Source organism: Ptychodera flava, chromosome 4 (assembly GCF_041260155.1).
Source record: "Ptychodera flava strain L36383 chromosome 4, AS_Pfla_20210202, whole genome shotgun sequence".
In the NCBI taxonomy this organism is placed as follows: domain Eukaryota; kingdom Metazoa; phylum Hemichordata; class Enteropneusta; family Ptychoderidae; genus Ptychodera; species Ptychodera flava.
In genome coordinates this window covers 33,424,513-33,444,498 of record NC_091931.1, presented here as the reverse complement: position 1 = coordinate 33,444,498, position 19,986 = coordinate 33,424,513, and the positions used below count along the sequence as shown (strand labels likewise).

At 39.7% G+C, this 19,986-nt stretch overlaps 1 protein-coding gene across 1 annotated transcript; it reads right to left on the bottom strand.

Moving 5' to 3' along the window:
* Positions 1-3,219: 3,219 nt before the first annotated feature.
* On the bottom strand, positions 3,220-14,978 carry LOC139130361 (adenosine deaminase 2-like). The gene is made up of 8 exons (XM_070696153.1): positions 14,431-14,978; positions 11,708-11,927; positions 9,060-9,270; positions 7,428-7,558; positions 6,730-6,929; positions 5,844-6,001; positions 5,019-5,221; positions 3,220-3,561 (listed from the first exon to the last, which is right to left on the bottom strand). The coding sequence occupies exons 1-8, from the start codon at positions 14,738-14,740 to the stop codon at positions 3,261-3,263; spliced, it is 1,734 nt and encodes a 577-aa protein (XP_070552254.1). The 5' UTR covers positions 14,741-14,978; the 3' UTR covers positions 3,220-3,260.
* Between the last annotated feature and the right edge of the window lie 5,008 nt (positions 14,979-19,986).

Genomic DNA, 19,986 nt, shown 5'->3' with positions numbered 1-19,986 from the left:
ATTTTGATAATTTTGATAATTGGCATGGGTTTTTGTTTATTTAAAATGTTGTCAGAAATATTGTGGTGATGCATTGCCTTGTATTATTTTTTAATACTTTTATCCATTAAAAATGATTTGTGTTTATTTTTTCACTGGAATGGGCAGTTTTATTAGCAGCCCGGACAAGTCCGCTTCATACCCTTGTTGATAGTCTACATATCTGAACATCGGAACATGGCCTAACTCAACACTAAAACTACCTGGTCCATCACGGTCCCTCGGGACCGTGGGTCCATATAACTCCTATAGACTGGACAGCATGCATCTGCAGCAGAGGTACTTCGATCATAGCATTGTATCATGGGGACTTCATGAAGCGAGGATCGAAGCGCCTGTGGTCTGCTGAAGGTTACGTTTCAGTTCAGTTGAGGAGCGCAAAGACTTCAAGAGTTAACTCTGGGACTTGATCACAGTCCCTCCTGTGACATGATATTATTAACACAAGATAGTGGAACAACGAAATCATGTAATTTATCACAGTCACTTGTGATCGGTCTATTCCGCTCGGTGTCTATGCCCCCATATTTCTCAGGCATATGTACACACGTCCATGGGGGCATAGACGCCGAGCGGAATAGACCGATCACAAGTGACCGTGAATTTATGGATGAAGAGTGTCCTCGATATTCAACGTATTTCCAGTGTATTTCTAAAATCCATACCGCATTCCTTAGGTACCGTTCAGTTTTTACGGCCGGGGGGGCCGGCAAAATCCAGGGGGGGGGGTCATCATAATTTTGGAATCCGCAAAGGGGGGGTCATCGCTTTTTCACTGGTAGGAAGGGGGGGTCACCACATTTTCAAAACATAATACCAACAATAAGTTCACTTTATGCCATGGCCATGATCGACCCTCTTTACCGGCGGGCCGCCTTCGGCGGCCCACTACAATAAATATACATTATGTATTACCCATGACCCTCTTAACGGGCAGACGCCTTGGTGGCCCACTCCAATTAGGTTTACTTCATGCAATGGCCATGATCGACCCTCTTTACCGGCGGGCCGCCTTCGGCGGCCCACTACAATAAATATACATTATGTATTACCCATGACCCTCTTAACGGGCAGACGCCTTTGGTGGCCCACTCCAATTAGGTTTACTTCATGCAATGGCCATGATTGACCCTCTTTACCGGCGGGCCGCCTGCGGCAGCCCACTACAATAAATTGACTTTATGTAATACCCCACGGCAATCTTACTGTAAAATTCCCAATTGAAGCCGCGGCTTGTATTAGAAACATTTTTGAGGGACCCTGGAATCACGCACTAAATAATGGTAATGGCCGCGCGCCTTCAGCGGCCCTGTCCAGTAAAGTCTACTTTATGCAATAGCCATGATCGACCCTCTTTACCGGCGTGCCACCTTTGGTGGCCCACTAGAATAAAGTTGACTTTACGTAATGGCCCATGACCCTCTTAACCGGAGGGCTGCCTTTGGCCAACCACTCCGATAAAGTTTACTTTATACAATGTCCATGGACATGAGTTGTCTATGGAAATGAAGTTAAAAATTGCCTTACAGTCGTCCTAATTAACAGACGTTTCAATGGATGTGGCTGAGAAGTTTGTGCACTGGCATCGAATAAAGTGCGCTGCGTACCAGAGTTCAAATCCAAACCATGCGGGTAAATTTGACATATGGGTTTTGGTTATTTTTCAAGGGGGGGGGGGGTCATCAATTTTTTTCGTCTGACGAAGGGGGGGTCATCATTTTTTAACAAAAAATGCAGGGGGGGGGTCTATATTTTTTGAACACCGGCGACAAGATTTTGCCGGCCCCCCCCCCAGGCTGTAAAAACTGAACGCTCCCTTAACGTGCTCGCTTGTATCGATGACATTTGTGTAACGAATAGGTGTGTTTAAATCTTGAATGCCTCTTCTGCTGTTCTCATAATTGGAAAAGAAATATGAGGGACAGGACGTACGTACAAGTTGAGGCCCGAGCAGCTTTGTGCAGGTCTGTTAACGGCCTAAAACTTGGGAGTCTGTTTGTGAACAGCGCCACCACTGTTTAATTATTGTTGATCCTGTCGTTTTTAAAATTTTACGGTCGTCATGCATCAGAGCACCCGCGCACGCGCACCTAGGTGAGTTGGGGCGCCCTCATGTGATGGTTCTTATATTTTCACCACGTTTAGCCCACACGAAAGAAAACGTTGTTCCAAACATTGGGGGCGCCAACGGCGGTAAGGGACAAATTACTTAAGAATGCATCCTGAATGCATTCATATGATGATCTTGTAATCAAACAGCTAATTATTTGTTTTTTCACACAAGACGCATTGTAATTTTAACGCATTCACAGTTATGTAGATTTGTTTTATTTGTGACTATGTTGAAATAAATTTATCTTTTTCAAAAAAAAAAAAAAAAATTACTTATTTTCCTTATTTTCTCGAAGAAATTGTTCATTAAGAGACAATATTTTTGACATTTTTCGTTCGGGGATGCCAATCGCATAATGTTTTTTCGTCAGTAGGCGAGAAAATCTGCTAAAATCATGATGAAAATGTCATCCCATCGTTTACCAAGATCAACTAACCAAGTTTCCTAACCAAGATCAACTTCGGGCAGCATTTCACTCTGTTGGCAGACCACGATGTGAGTTTGACTACAAGCAAGCACTCATTTGTTTATCAAGGCAATTTGATTATAACAATTTAAACAGCAGGGGAGTTGCTCACACTATGGCCACGGTCCTTCCATGCACTATTGGGGCTGTGATTGTTTTAAAAAGAGTAACTATTTACAAGCCTTCATATAGGGTGAACAGGAGCCTATTATTTTAAATACAATCCCTGGTGTGTACTTTGCAGGACCTTCAGTCGTTAAACCCTAAACATCTTCACAAACTCCGATTATAAATTGAGATTTTTCAGTGACTGTCAAAAATAAAACAGTAAATCTGCACCCCGCTGACAACATTTCCCTGTACAACATCTTAAAACTTCACAATAACGAACGACTGAATTTAAAATTCGTTCAGATACGATAGTTCTGACACAATCTTAAATAATGGATCCGATGTCAGACCTTTGATTCTCTTTAAGGTGAATTCATGAATTGGTTTTGTATCACGGGGAAGATTTGAAATGGGGACGTTTAACTCAACCATTGCCGTGCATGGAAATTAGTTACGATTTTTGCCGAAATGACCCAAGAAACAAATACAGTTGCGGAGAGAGCAGGGATTTTTAATGCGTAACAAATTATTTTAACAACCATTTTGAACTACATCATTACAAATAGTAAAGTACGCGGCAATGGTAACTACGAGCCAGAGAAATGGTGCCGTTGTGAACTGGTTGACGGAGGTAACACCGTCAGAGACGGTCCCAAGCCTTTCGGTTGCTGCGGCTGTTGTTTCAGGAGCTGACGTTGGTGGCGCTGATGGTATGAAATCTTCCCAATTTGTGATGTTATACTTCACTAACACATCGTCGAGAAAAACTTCCCATCGCGAGTTCCACATATCCATGTACCTTCCCTCTTCTTTTTCGGAAAGTGCGCTGTACCTGTGGAGCAGCCAAGGAAAATACAAATTGGTTTGTAAACTTTAAAAGAAACCGGTTGTCAAAATGGGAAGAATATCTGCAGGACGGAAGGAAAATATTTTTCAACCTTGTAATATATTCAATGTACAAGTGAATGAAAAAAGTTCATCCACATCTTTACTCCAAAAGATAAACTGCCTGTTGTGAAATACATTTCTGATACTTTACTTTCTCCTCCAGCAGCAGCGCATACAACTTTGTCAAAGTAAACTTGGAGCTTTGTAATTTTTGCCTTGACGCACTCCGTGAGTGTGTTGTTTAGCAGTAAAGTATCGTACTGTATTAAGATGACCAGAACATGAAAGGACAATATGAAATGTAGAGTAGAGACGTATGCGTACTCTGTCATCTTTAATAGTTGTTCAAATCTCGAGGTTCGTCGTCCAAATTTTAGTTCTAGAGAAACACATTACCTAATATTTACCGATATTTGAATGAAATTGCAAATGGCCGATATCCCTGTATTATCCGGGGAAAACAAATTCAAAACTGAGCCGGCGAAAGCTTTACTTTACCCCAAGAGTTTCAAAATGGAACCCCGCAAGCGTTATACCAAAATATATTGTAAAAGTTTGAGAGTCCGGATATCTGTCCCTGAGGAGCATTCTACCTTAATTTACAGGGCCTATATCATTTATTTTCAAATATGACTAATCTGTTACTCAGATGATGAAACAGTATTCCTGGCTTTGACTTACAACAGTAATTTGGCAGCTAGCTGAATTACCGTACAGTGACTTTGTACATATTACCCATTCCGGACACTTGGTAGCACCACTTAACTAGTGGTTCGAAATTGCACTATTGATTTTGTCGGTGGTCTTTTCTTCTTTTTTATAGTATTTTTCTTGGACCTGGTGATTTACTTGCCTTTAATGATAACGATTGCTGGAATTGATTTAAAGGGATACAGTCGTCGGAACTGCGCTCAAAGACCCATACGACCAATGTAAACACTGTACCCAAGGTACTATGGTGATTGATGAAAGTAAAAACATGTCTGTCATAATCTACATCGTATAATTTAAATGTTGCAGCTATGATGATGAGGTGCATCAAGACATCGTGCACGAAATACATTGTTTGTAAACAAGAAAGTCGCACAGGCGCAGTTCTGACGACAGTTTCCCTTTTATTTACGAGGTGCTTTCTTTCTGTCGAGGGTGTTTGTAATAGCAGCTTACAGTCTGTAAGTAAAACGTAAAGGATCGCGATTTACGCCTTAGAAGAAAAATCTCTGGCAATATCACGAGGACATTTTTACAGGACACAGATCAAAGCCGTGTTTTCTTTCATCAGCATGTCACTAAATTGCTATTTGTTCACATCGGTAGTGACAATAAATGAAAGTGTAATTATTTCAGCTCCAACAGCCGTTTTCTCATTATGAAAGCTTGATCTCATCGCAATCCACAGACCTTATAGAATTGACAATCAGACGTTTCAGCAGTCTCAGATCGGCCTTGGCGCTCGCCATTCCGACAAACGCTTCGTAGTAGTCGTGAGAGAGAGGCAGCGATCCGAAGACCACGTTACCATCCGAGCTGATGACGATCGGGTAGTCCTCAGACAAGAAGAACGACGCTGGGTGGTTTCGCAGATCGTGAATGTGCATGAGTACCTGTCAAACAAATCGTAAATAGTAATCAGGAATATCATTCGTATGAGTGAGAATTGGGGACAATTTCGTTAATATCAAAGAAAGCACAGATTAGGTGTTATGTCAGGGGTGTTATGGCTTTGTTTCATACATGGCAAAGTAAAAAATAGTTGCCCCAACATTTGCAACAGGAGCACAGGGGTTAAGGCTTCTTGTTTGTTTGTTTTTCGTTTGTTTATGCTTTTTTGTTTATTTGTTACGTATGATTATTTTCATATACAATAAAGAACCAATAAAGAGTTGTATTTGTGTTCTTATTTGTTCATAAAGAATGGTGTTTGTTTGGTTGTTTAAAATTACAGTCAATAAACTTTTTAAAGTATCATTTATTGACTATATTTTTAAACAACCAAACAAAAAAACACCGTTCTTTATTGACAAATATGAACACAAATACATCTCTTTATTGGTCTTTATTGTATATGGAAATAATCAATAACAAATAAACAAACATGCATAAACAAACAAACACGAAGCCTGAGCTCCCTGTGACAGGAGACGCGCTGGTGAACCACGACACTCTTCTCAGACTCACGCTGGAAGCATAGGAAAAAGTGTGTCCACGGGAGAACATCTAACATACCTGGTTTGATACCGGATTCACTTCGATTGGAATGTCCCTCTCTTTGATTTGTTGCAAGACCCAGGGATGTTTGATGCCCGCTATGCCATGACCGATCCTGGTCGTGTTCAACAGCAACGCATCGATCAAGTTCTCGTCGACATCCGTGCCGTACCAGTCTGAAATTGAATAAAACAAGTCGATCTCCTACATGTCTTTGGTTTTTGTTTGTTGTTTGTTTGTTTGTTTGTTTGTTTGTTTGTTTGTTTATTGTTTTGGAGGTGTAGACGTCACCATAGATCTAGACACTGAAAACAATATGCGCGACACTTTGGAAGTAAAAAATAGTGACATCATGATAATTTTTTCTTAGAAAAGATTATTGTTATATCAACGAAAACATTTCCAGATACGATCCTTACGCAACGACACGGAGCACTAAAACCCCTCTCTCTCTCTCTCTCTCTCTCTCTCTCTCTCTGGACATAAATTCATTTTGAGCTATGTCAAAGAGAGGTGGGGGTTACGGTACGCTATCAAACATTTTAACAGTTGATTAGGGCCGACCTAGCCAAGATGTGCGTATCGGAAACTGCCAATTCGCTGTTGTTCATGACCTTTAGGTCCTATAAGCACTAAGGTGTAGCTTTATTTTGTGTGGTTATATAACAGAATATTATCGGCGAAGTGACCATCAGTATACTGTCATTTACAGACAATTACGGGAACGCTAAACGTATCCTGAATGTTTAATGTATACGTGATGGATGGGTTAGATTCTATTTGAACCTAACTTGTCCTGAATGGAAAGATGTCGTAAGTTGTATCCATAGAGACGGGTTCATCACATTACACACAGCATGATGTATCTTTACGTAAGGTCAAATATTCACAAAATAAAACTAACTTGTTTCTCCGGCGTGGAAGAAATAAGGCAAGTCTTCTCCACGCTGTGATGGTAACAGAAGTTCATCGATGAGCTCCAAATGGGTTTTCGTTTGGTCCTCCTGATTGACAAGGTCAAAGCCAACCATGAAATCCGGGTACTTCTTCCGGAGGTCAATGGCTGTGTCGATGTGGGCCGCAACGGACGCTTTGTCAAATACTCTGAAAGTTGTAGGTGTGTGATGAATGGCATGATAAGATGCACCCAATGACGTCCAAATAAGTCTTTGATAGGCTTACTCGACAGTTTAGATAAAAGCCATGCATTATCTTTTGATGAAAGTTACGTGTGGAGTTGCCACAGAACAAGAACAACACGTCACAGAAATTGTTATACATTCTCGGAGCATCGAGGAGAGGTGACTCGTGATAGTAAGGCAACTTTTTGATGCTATGTTGTTCAGGGGATAATTAGTGTAACTTTTAATGACATTTTAAATATTTTTGATCTGGAAAACAATTACATCACCATCTCATTCCTTGAGTTCGTTACAATACAAAGTTTGTCAACTGACAAAGGACAATTTAGCTGTCAACATTAACACGGGATATTATCAGTGATATTTTCTACCAAACACAAAGAACGTGCAATTGTGACGATGTTCTACCCTGTACGGATTTACGGTACGCGTACACCCATGCGTGTGTTTCCGTACTCACCTGAATGAAGCATGAATAATTTTGGAGCCAAAATATTCTGGATTCTCCTTAAGAAATTCATCATTCGCTTCCATGTATTGAAGCAATGTGTTTTCGGCGGAGTCGTTTTGCGATCCGTCGAGTTCATAGATCTGAAATTAAATTGAGTAAAAAATTACAGAAACTTGTAAATCAATCACACAGATTCACTCGTTGACAAGGATTGCAGTCTTTTCAGCTTCCGGTTCACAGGCATTAGCTATTACGTCAAGGTGTTGTCTGTCTGTCTGTCTGCCTGTCTGTCTGTCTGTCGGGTTCGTAAGGAGCATAGTGTCGTTGTTTCGAGGGAAGATCTCTGCCCAAAGAAACGGAAAGAAACAATCTTGGCTAGCGAACTGTTGGTCTGTTTGTCTATGTGTCTGTGTTTTTGTCTGTCTGTTTGTCTGTTGTTTATGCAACAGTGAAAGGCAGAAAAGAACTGACATTTTTGTAACTGATTTCAGACATTTGTTAATATTTCAATATTGGCAGCACAGAATTTGTTGGAATTTGGTGAAAATGCTCTCCATTCCAAATTGCAGTACGGCAAACTGTCGACTGAAATGAACGGTGAGTAATTCAGTTAATACACTCAGTGTGACAGTTTTCGGACGACCTCAGTTTTCGGACATTTAATGACATGCTGTTCGTTGTACTCACTTCGCTCCGTATTGATAGCGTTTTACAAGTCATGCTACAGCATATTAAGTCAGGTGACGCTGCTGTCCCGTTTTGGATAGTTTTTTTTGGTAGAAGCTATTTCGGGCGCTACAAACTTTGCGAAGTTAGCCACACCGTACGATACAAGGTGTCGAACGCAACACATAGAGACAGCCCATGTCCGATATGTAAGCGCCATACACGTCGAAATATAGTTGCGTCGTCCATGGATTAAACGTAACTAATTTATCACGAAATATTTACATACAGTTTTCTAAACACATCGAAATTGAAAATCAGGGTTTGAAGTTTCAAAATATCAATATTTAGCCCCTATAATCATATTCCAAATACGACGTCCGATTACTGCGATAGCAGTCCGATTACTACGCCCTCAACATGGGGTCAAAAAATTTTGCAACTTTGACCCCTAATACCACTTCCGTCGTGTTTACAGTTCGAGGATAAGCACAATAAAGTTGTGAAGGGTATGGTAATAAGATTTCGTACTGCTCGTCATTTATGAAACGGCTTTGAGCGTAATTCACTACCTGTCCGAAAACTGTAACACTGAGTGAACTGATACTAAACGACACGAGATCGTTTTAGAGTTCAATGTTCAGAGTCTGTGTCTTATATGCACGATTGTCAAGAGGACAGTTCTACGTGATCAGATTTATGTGTTGCCATCAGTGTGCCATGAAGGTGAAATCATTATGTGGCATGTCACATTGATTTTCCAAATATCACTGGAATTTATAGATATCTTCCCTAACCCTTTCACAGCGAAATTTCACCGAGGTAATTTCTACTCTCATTGTTCTTAGAGATTGGCAGTTTTAAAGTGCACAGCGGACTACAAATAACTCTCTATTAAAGCTCCAGGTGTAAAAGTAAGGTACTTGATAATGTAATCGTTATGCGCACGATGGAGAGGGCTAGGGTTCTACATACGGGTGATAGTGCGGCTCGTGTTTCTATATACAATCCGCCGTCTTCGAGTGACTCTTTAAGGCCCTGTTTGTAGTAGTCCTTGAAAACACCTGCATAGTACACCAATCCATCCGCGGCGGTAAAATAGTCCTCGAAGTACGTCCATACTTCATTCTGGTTTCCGTACTTCGTGATTGGGTCGTCGACAACAAATGATATCCGGTCATACAACCTGACGTAGAGTTAAAAAAATGTTATGTATACGTGAGAAGGGAGAGTTTGTAATAGTGAGAACATTGTCAGTTTCCTTAAAAGTTAATTGCATAGGTTTTAAGAAGCAGTGAGTAGCAACAACAATTTAGAGAATTTTTTTGTGTTCTTGTCTTGCTTTTAAAATAATCTCACGGAAATATGTTTTGTAATTGCGCATGAATTTCGTATTGCCTGTGTAACAAATTTCAATCTTCAGCTATGCTGGGAACTAGGATCGCAACGCTGTCTGAGCAAATCAGAGCAAATATGCCTCACTGTCAACGTTCTAACGATGCACAATTATATTTTTTTCAACAATTGTAAAACTGGGATGGGGTGAGGTCTTGCTGAGTTTACCTGGATATCAAGCATGAAGCCATTAAAAGGCAAGAAGCTGTAACTTTGGATGATTTTTTTCACTATTTTTGGTGGCAAGTACAGTTTCTTGTACTACTCCGTAAAGCAAGCTGAGATACACAGTGTTCACTTTGTCGACTGAATGATGTTGGTCCGGACTAGAATTCAAAACGTGAACAGTAACAGTGGATTTTAATATTTATGGATGCTATGTTGACAAGCTATGGTTGGTGTTGCAACATGCTTTGGGGAGTAGAACGAGAAACTGTAAATGACATACAAAACAAAAATTGGGAAAAAACCATCAAAGTTACTGCTGACCACTTAGTGAAAACGTTTTTCAACATGGGCTATTAGCCTTTTATGAGATAAAACAGTATCCATTTCTACATCCAAGTTTACATCCAAATCAATGGGATGAGCATCGCCGCTTTTGGTTTCGAAACTGTTGACACCTAACTTGGGCATTTTGGATTGGCAGAGTTATAAGCAAAAATCGTTAGTTGCGGGAATCACGTGTCAGTATCTCATAGAAATCCAAAGTTTTGCATGATATTTAAATATTTACCAAATAATATTATGTACCCCCGTGTTTGCCGAATCTTTTGTGCAGATATAGTGGAAATTTGCGGCAATGAAAAGTGAATATTACGCTTCATGTCAATTGCTCTAAAAACCCTCAATTATACTTTTTTTTCTGAAATGGTCGGCTATGCAGATGAAGCATACTGGTGGAGATGACAAAAACAACACCTGTGCATTGGCTTGATAGATAGAAACGTGTATTCCGCTAAAGACCATTTTAATGCTCTTTCAAACAGAAACGTATCTTTTGCGTTCTTCACAGACAGTCCGCGGATTGTGTAGCAAAACATCATAATGCTTCTTGCGTAGGAATTTGACACCCCCCCCTTCCAACGTATGTTTTTGGCGAGATGATGCCCATTCGCTTCTTGACCATAAAACTCGGGCATCGAATAATTCAAGAGATTTCAAAATATCGAACAAAATGAGGATGATTTCTGTAACAAACTTGCACAGAGTGAAAGCTACCCATTAATATTGTATCTATAAGTTATGTTTCACTGATAGCAACGCGAACTGAGGTATTTTACAATTAACATAATTTCACCCATGGGGGCGCCATAACCTGTGCCTGCTACAGCTATATTAAATAGAGGATAGGTATCTTCCTTACCAATTGTCGAGTAAAATGTTCTGAAAATTAGTGAAAATATTCAATGTAAAATTGTTTTGTTCGATATAGTGCTCAGTTTAGTCATAGAGAAACATTGATAGAGTGGCAACGGGTATTGTTTAAGGCGTGAAGCGGTTACGTAACCCATCCATGTTCGCCTCGCCTCAGGTTGCTCTCGCCTCTCTTTTCCGAAGAGTGCCGACCATGAATCCTTCGGTAATTTTCGGATTTTCGCCAATGGTTAAGCGAAAGTATGTTCGGCAAAGTTTGTGTTGTTGTTGTTGTGTGGTGCTGAGCGGATTTGACGTGCTGGCGAAAACGGGAGTGTTTTGAGCTTCAGGAAAGTGAGTTTTACCGTTTTAAAAATTCCTCTCATATTTTTATGAATATATAATGAGTATGATTGAACCAAATTTGAAAGTCTTTTATCGATACTCTCTGGTTTTACTCAATGGTTTACGGTCAGTCATGCCGTCTTTTACACATGCGTCAAGGAAGGACATGTTTATGAAACTGCTGGCGTGTTATGTTTTGATTGGCGTGAAGCAGTGTTTCTGGCCTGAGAGCTCACAAAGTAACTATGGTTGCTACGCGACTGGCGGTACGATGCCATCTCGTCGTATTTTTCGCATAATCTCGTGTAATTATCAACCACAAACAAAGCCTCCAAAAAGTTTAACACCTTTGAAGCTCATTTTAATATGAAAAGCAATAGTCTACCGAGACACCCATGGAACAAAGGCATGCAAGTGTTGCCACTCTGTCTATGTTCCTCTGTGGTTTAGTGTAAGGTCTTTTCTTTGAATTTATTGTTTTACCCCTGGTAAGCGTATCTACGATACACATGTCTGGAGATACTTGCATTTGATCGAATTCTTCAACGTCGTCGGAATTCTCTCTTTCAGTCTCCACCAATTTCCACTCACACTCACTAGTGTCGTTCAGTGGACTTTCGGAAAACCGAAAGTGAATGGTATCACGAAGGTCGACGAGGCACATGTAGCAGTGCGGCCGGTAGGTGGCGTTTTTGACCAACCAGTCGATGTCTGCCAGAGCCGTGTCGTGTCCGTGGAGATTGCTGCCTGCAAGAACAATTTTGAGAATGTTCAGAATGTTTTTCCTACGTTAATCTGTTCTTCAGATTATTTGAGAAAAAGAAACTCACTGCGAGAATTTACAAATACTGGAGAGGGGCTGGAGGAATTCAGGGGGATTTGTAAAATCTGGCGGTAGAAAAGGGGAACATAAGGCTTATGCTCTGCGTATAAAGGTGGATGTGGTTGGTTGCCTATTTGTTATTACATTTTCAGATTCCATAGTTTGGTAGGTAATTCAATAAGAAATTTGTCATATTTTTATGTCAGCAAGCAGGTCTAATGTGAATGATATTTAAACAAAATCTGGAAGCATTTTATCGCACTTTATGACTTTTAGTTCGAAAAAATCTAAAATAGGATAATACTGCCATTGAGTTTTCATAAGAAAAACGACAAGTAGACCTTGTAACGGGACAGAAGCTGCAACTGTCGTAATTTTTTCAATATTTCTATGCAATGTATCAAATACAGTTTCTTGCTGCCTCTCCCACAGTATGCTGAAACACACAATATTCAGTCTGTCAACAAAGCCTGTATATGTGATCGCTGTTGTTGATAATTGAATTAGAGTCCAAACCCTAAAGTCATTTGTCAATGATACAGAAATGCACAGTTTAGTTGACATACACAGGCTGTAGTAGAGCCTTGCGCGGAATTGCTGAATGCCATTTCTCAAAATGTGTACACTTTCAAGACTAAGTAAGTCGTGGGATGATAGATAGATGATGAAAACTTCGAGGGCAGTGGTTGGTTATTTTATTTTTCAGCTTTGCCAATTGGCGATTGTTTAAGGCGAATTGGCGGGTTTTTTTTCGAGGGGGGGGGGCTGAAACGTTTTGTGGTGACGTAACTCTTGGAGGTTTTGGTACGAGGTTGTTCTGGTGCGAAATGGTACGCGATGAGATGATGTGGTGCAACGTGGTTTTGGTGCCACGTGTGAAACCATGTGATCAGACTAATACTATACTACATTGATACACCATGCAGCGACAAGACATTGGCCTTATAAGATAGCACCGTCCGTTTATCACGGCAAATTAATGCACGAAAGTATAGGTTCAAAGTACGTTGCATTGAATGCCTACAATGAAACAGAAGTGCGTGTAATACAACTATACATCAACATCCAACTATCCTATCGTTAAAACTCTACATAATCTGTGAATCAAAATGACAAGCAGAGATGTCGCTATATAGAGTACATTTGTTTTTGTTCTCTCTTTCAAGTAAATAACATGGCCATTCCCAAACAGTAAATCATATCTGTAGTAGTATCGCTGAAGAGGGTGTGGGGACAATCATCCCTTTGAGTGTTGTCAAATATTAACAAAGACACCACGCCAATTTGACCCAGCTTCTGTCACCTCGATGTGGCATCTAGCAAGTACTTCGCGGTTTGCGAAAAAATCATTACTTCAACGTGGCTGTGGAACTCCGTTGTCCATGAAACACGAAAGGTGTCGCAGGAAGCATCCCCCATGCATATTGGGCTGAGAACGAGGGGGGCGGAAAATAAAATGGGGGGGGTGGTACATAAAACAGAGTGTTCAAGGGAGGCCTTGAAAATTCTAGAGTACCATAAGGGGTGCCTCCAACTTTTCAGTCAATGCAAATCATACCGAAAACAAATCTTTCATAAATCGGTTATCACCGGTTATCCAATGAAATAGCTTTGTTTCAATGACTGATGATCATTTACAGTTTGTGCTTCTGATCATTGTAATGCTGAGTATCAAGGTGTATGTGGTAATGATAAATTCCAAAATCACATTTCTTGTGAGTACATTTATATCAGTTTTCAAATACATTGCCAGTTTTGTGTCGGACAAACATTGTCCAAAGTTTACGCCATATACAAATGTGTATAGTGAAACTTGTTCACATATACACTTCTTATCACCATATCCTTCAGATCCTTGTGTGAAGTACATTCATATCAATTATCAAATATATAAATGTATAGCTATATCTAGTTTTGTTTGGGGACAACATTGTACATACTTTGCACAATAGACCACCACATACAGTGAAATGATATTTTGGGTGAATTTCAGTGATCACATTTTCTTGTAACACAATTGGAACTAATTTGGGATAATTGTATTAATATATTTTGCAAATTTCTCAAAAGTGTTAGGTGCCGTATACCTGAATGTTGCAATATTGCAAATTACTCTTAAAAATAAGTGTGCAATATGAAAAACAAAGCAGATGAGATTACATTTGTAGATTAAATCGATATTACATCACCATCCAATTATCCCAAATTAGTTCCAATCGTGTTTTGTATACAAATGCACTTTACAAGTCACCATACTCATGTAAGTGGATTTATGTTTGAATAAAATATAGAGCGGGTAATTCCATACACGTGTGTATAGCTTTTAAGCTCAAATTTTGGCTAACGTCGTGGGGGTGTGAAAAATAAAGCCAGTACAACATTTTCTCTTCCGCCCCCCCCCTCCATTAATAATGGCCATTTCCTTACCTTTTGGCATCATTTTGATGATTTTGAACACCTCGCTCTTCTCGATATCCTCTTTTGCGAGAAAGAAATGGGTAGCCGGTGGGAAGACACTAGTATTCCGTCCCTTGGCGATATCCTCGCCCTTAAACCTCATCAGGACATCGTTGACAGCCCACTCTTTGCCTTCCAACGTTTGGTCCCATCCGGTCGCGGAGGACGCGTCTTTCGCCAGGACCTGCTCTCGTACAGTGAGGTAGGCCTCCTTGGAGGTGCAGGTGGCAACGTCTATGAACAGAGCGGCCAACAGCAGAAATTTGGCGAGAAAGGCCATAGTATTCTGAGAGGGTTCCTGTTAGCTACACTGTACGGAGCGGGATTCGTGGCCGTATGGTCCCAGCGTTGAGGAGAACGTGATAACCTGTATTTAATGTGGCCACTCAGCATTAGGGTGCAATCAAGTGAAGAACAGTGTTATCAAACCGAGTTGATTTATGTATCGCGTCCAATATAATAGGTCACTGTTTGCTTACGATTCAAGCGCAAGCATGATGGAGTGGTAGTCTACTGGGTCGCTACTAGTGACGAAATTTTCACGGATATTGTGCAACCTACAAGCCCTAATCTATAACCTATAACTGCCATTTTTCTTTGACAAATGAACCTTTCTTCTAACCTTCAGACTCAACAAGATCGAGGAAATATGTTTCAAAAACACATAAAAGAAGCGTTAGATAGCTTTTTCTCCTTAAAATGACCACTCATACCGGTATTTAAATCCTAGATGTTATTTTAAATAAGGATGTGTTTACCGGACCGGACTCGGATTAATTTTACGAAGGAAAGTTCAATGGTCCTGACATTGTACTCTTCTATGATTCTGTGGTGCCGCCGCTCTTGACACTGCCATGTCAGCTGTCCCCGTGTACCAACAGAACACAGAAATCATTCTGTTGACATTTTAACTGTAAATTAATATGGCGTAATTACACAATAATGAGTCTACACCATTCTATACCTTTTTTGAATGAGTTAAATAATTAAGCCGCCGATTCGTTTCTTTTCTTCCCTCTATGTATAAGGGCAAATAAAATATGTATGTCACAGTAACCCGACGTACCCAAGACAAGCACACCGACCCTTGACATTTTTTTCTCATTTTCAAAAACAAATTGAGTTAATTCTCAACATTTTATCGTATATATCGGGTCCCAGCCAACAAAAAGAGAAATAAAAAAAGTTTTCCAACCTACCTACCTGCCATAATTTTCGCAGGCGTATTACTGGAAACACACTTTTTCTATTTGGTCTAACATCAAGGATCACTTGAAGTAAACGATATATCACTCGGCCTTTTAAGCACTTAAAAAATCATTTGATTTCTATTGACAATTGTCTTTCACTTCGATTTTTCCAAAAGGGTATCAATTACTTCTATAATTCATTCATATTCTTTGCATGCATTGGTATGTCCCTAGCTCTTCTTGTTGAATTTAAAAATATGCAATATCCACTGTATATAGGATTCTGATGGGTATATTTTTGATATTCTCTTCACGCATCAGGAGTGATAAAGTTTAATATCCTCATTTTTTATAAATATGTTATCGTTGATAAACATGCGAGTACACTTTTCTTCTTCTCCCTAAAATTTTGCACTATTCCCGCCTTACAAACACAGTGCGTTCAAGTTGTGTACAGCCTCTGACTTGTCATTGTTTCAAAATGAATTCTAATCTGGACTAAAATTCATCTGTAAACAACAACATCAGGACCCTCCACGTGTACAGAGGCTGCATTGACAAGGTGAATACACGGTATTCCGATATGACCTAAGGAGTGGAACAACAAACTATAATTTACAAACAGGAACACGAATACTCAAAGGCAAATGGATATTTGAACATAAGCAAGGCTAAATTTAGAGATGCAATAATACTGACAGGCGAGACAACCTTCACACCTGGCGTGTTTCTCATTTCTATGTGTCCGTTGACTGATACGTGTCTGCCAGCTTACACAAACTTCAGAACGTATGTAATTATGTTTACGTGTACCCTTAGTCTAGCAGAGTTGACATTTGATGGATGGATTTCATTTTATTCCTATAACTCTGTCAACAAATATTTTAAAATGTTTTGACAAGGCTTTTAGCAAGATCCTAAAGATAGATTGTTGTGTTGGAGTCAGTTTTTTCTGCAGGGTAAATACTATTTTACAGTGCCATCGGTTACCGCGCAACCAGTTTGTTCGTGCGTACGCGTAGTTGCTGACGCAGGACCTCGTAAAATAGGTCCTTTCTGCATTCTGTGTAAATTGAAATAATGAAACACGAGATTTCGACGACAATTTAGGGGATGAGTAATACGAAGTGCTTATCAAGTAATACGGGGTAATCATGATGCACATTTAGCTAGCTTGACCGTAAAGCCGATTTATCACACAGGCTCTCCTTAAATGAGACTGATGTACTCCATAGAGACCATTATTCCAATCAGAGATCCCTGGAAGTCACGCTGACACCACTCCTGTCTCTCGCCATGGCATTATTGTTGTGCCTCACCACTACTGTGCGACGCCATATTGTCTACATTGATAAAGTAGTTATCTTTAGGGTGCGTTCAGTTATTACGGTAGTAGGTGGGCCGGCAAAATCCCCCGGAGGGTCACCTTAAATTTGAAAACTGCATGCAACGGGGGTTATGTATTTTCAAACAGAACAGAAGAGGGGGTCACTTAATTTTCATAAGTATCCATTTTTTCCGTCAAAAAGCAGTTTCAATGTTCAAAAATGTTCTGGGAAACAAAAATGAAGCTCTGCATGATTTCATTCTCTGAAGTCTTTTCACAGTAAATCTGAATAAAAGTATATCTATTATCTGTCATGTGAACATCTTGCCTTGGCAACTCTATACAGGCTTGTCTTCTTGTACATTGAGGTCGCTGCGGCCAAATGAACAATTCCCATCAGCCTTTGCTGAGGTAAGGCAATGATTAGGTGTTAAACTGAAACCTGGCATACATTGAAAGGTCCCCTTGTGCTGTTGCATAGCACTACTATCGATATCTGACCAGTTTTCAGGAAAGAGATGTAAAAAATAAACTTATCTGGATAAATAAACACAAAGGTTGGAATATACAACGCTTACAGGCAAGCCTTGCCACTTCGATGCCTGGTATGCACATTTTTTTACACACACTAAACGTTTTCATATCATTAATTGGAAGGAACCTAATGACTGGATTGTTTTTACAGGATAAACAACAGAAAAGCGACACCGAAATATATCTTACATGTAAGCCTTGAGAAACATTACTATCACCAGTGTGGGGTGCAAATTAATGTCTTTACAACCAGATAACTATTGACTCACATATCCAAATTAAAGTCAGACACACTATTACGTTTAGTGTGTGTAAAAAAACATGCATACCAGGCATCGAAGTGGCAAGGCTTGCCTGTAAGCGTTGTTTTAACATGTCAATTAGCCGCAAAAGGAGAAATTCATAAATGTACTTTTTGTATTATACTTAGTAACTCTTCAAATAAATATAAAATATGTGTATATACTATGGGCCTATAGTAAAATATCCTCAGCCCTCAGGTAGCATTATGATATTCAGTTGTGGCCAGGGTATTCCACCAGGGAGCATGTCCTTGATCGAGCACTTTTACCGTTGTTGCGCACTTGGCTTCCCCAAGAGGAGCGGTGGGTACCCAAGGCCTATAAGTTGGCTATTTGACCTCTTTATGACCTTATATCTTGGCATTTTTGGCGATGTTAGGGAAATCCAAATGCAACATTTTGGTAAAGTTAAATTCTTTTAACTGATTTTAAATGCAGGGCAGCTGGATTCAATGTCAGAGATCATGGTACCGGTATGCCACAGATGTGATATGCTCTGACTACTAACCAGCCGAATATTGTGTATTACTACGTACGGTTCCTGTTTCGCGAACTGTACAGAGTGCACGGAAACCTGTCGTTGAGGGTGAGTCATATACCTCGGACATTGGCAGTTTTGACTCTTTTTCTCCCCTGTTTAACCAGCATTTTTTCTACGTGGAAAGCCATGAACACGCCAAAAAGTTTAGGGACTCCTTCAGCGTTATTTCTTACAACTCCGGCTGCGCCAATTTCAAAGAGCGGACCAAATGACGATAGTCTTACGTGTATGGTTGACGCAGAGCTGCAACAATTGGCAACGAAGAATTATGTATCATCTTCTACTGTGACTTTACTTGCGAATTCTGGTTTTACTTGCTTACCAGCAGTAGAACTTATATAAGACTGCGACATTGCCCAAATGAAGGTTGAACCTCTGGCCCAACGCCGTATATATATACAAACTCGCAATAATAGTAAAGGTGAGAAATACATGAACATTGTAGATTTTTTACCGAAAACCATTAATTCTTATGTTAGAGAAAAGCAGATTAGTAGTACCAGTGAGAACGGGGAGCTAATTTTAGAATCAGCATCAAGAAAACCTCGCATTGAAAATGTAACGCCCACACAGTGGATTGATGCTAATGCACGTATCATGTACGAGTTAATACGTCAGGGTTCTCTGAATTGAAATTCTCTGCTTAATTACTTGTCTTATACGGATAAAATTTCTCAACTTGCAATCAGGTATACATGAGTGTCAGTAGTCTTGTATGACCAGCAATACAGGCTATATGGATATATGTTCTCGTCAACATGTTTTGTGTCGTAAGTTTCTGTTATAAAGTTGTATATTTCTCTGTTAGTTGTTCTGAGTCATCTGTCATAAACTTTGTGTGGTATCACTGGTTGAAGAGTTATTTTGACGCTTCCTTAATATGTAATTATCAGTGTCTAGAGGTGCTGTTCCACTTCCGTTTGATCGGTACCTCGCCGTTTTCAAACAGTGTTCTCAAAGTATTCTATTCTTTGTTTCGGAAAGGAAACCTAATTTCAGGAAAGTATGCGATAACATTACACTGTTCTTATTAAAGTTATTATTTACTCAGGGCATTGATAAACAAATGATCACATATGCAAGTTCAAGTTTATTACATTTATGGTTGAGTTTTATTACATTTATGGTTAATTTGTTTATTACATTTGTGATTGCAGGTTGTTACATTAATGGTTGACTGTTTTATTACATTTGTGGTTGATTTTATTACAATTGTGGTTGATATTACATTTGTTGAGATTATTACATTTATGGAGGTTACAAGGGCGACTGTAAATGGGGAACAAGATGTACTTATGCGCACGTCTGCATGGAAAACAATAGTCGTAAGCCTCACCCAAAGTTTGAGCATTCAAAAAACTAAGGCAGCCAGAACCATGTTTAAATACAACCCCCTTTTTCAATCCTTACTCGTCGGGTTTAAATTATCATATCTGGGCCACTGAACTTCAAAATGATTGTGACAAAGATTTCCTCTTGGCAGGCATCAAAGAGGGTTTTAATATTACTAACAAGGGTACTAGTTATCGCCCGGCTTATATGAAAAATTATAAATCGGCCACTGTCCACTCTAGAGCCCAAGTTGAAAAACAGATTTTGGCTGAAATTGCTGAATGTCATTATGGTCATTAT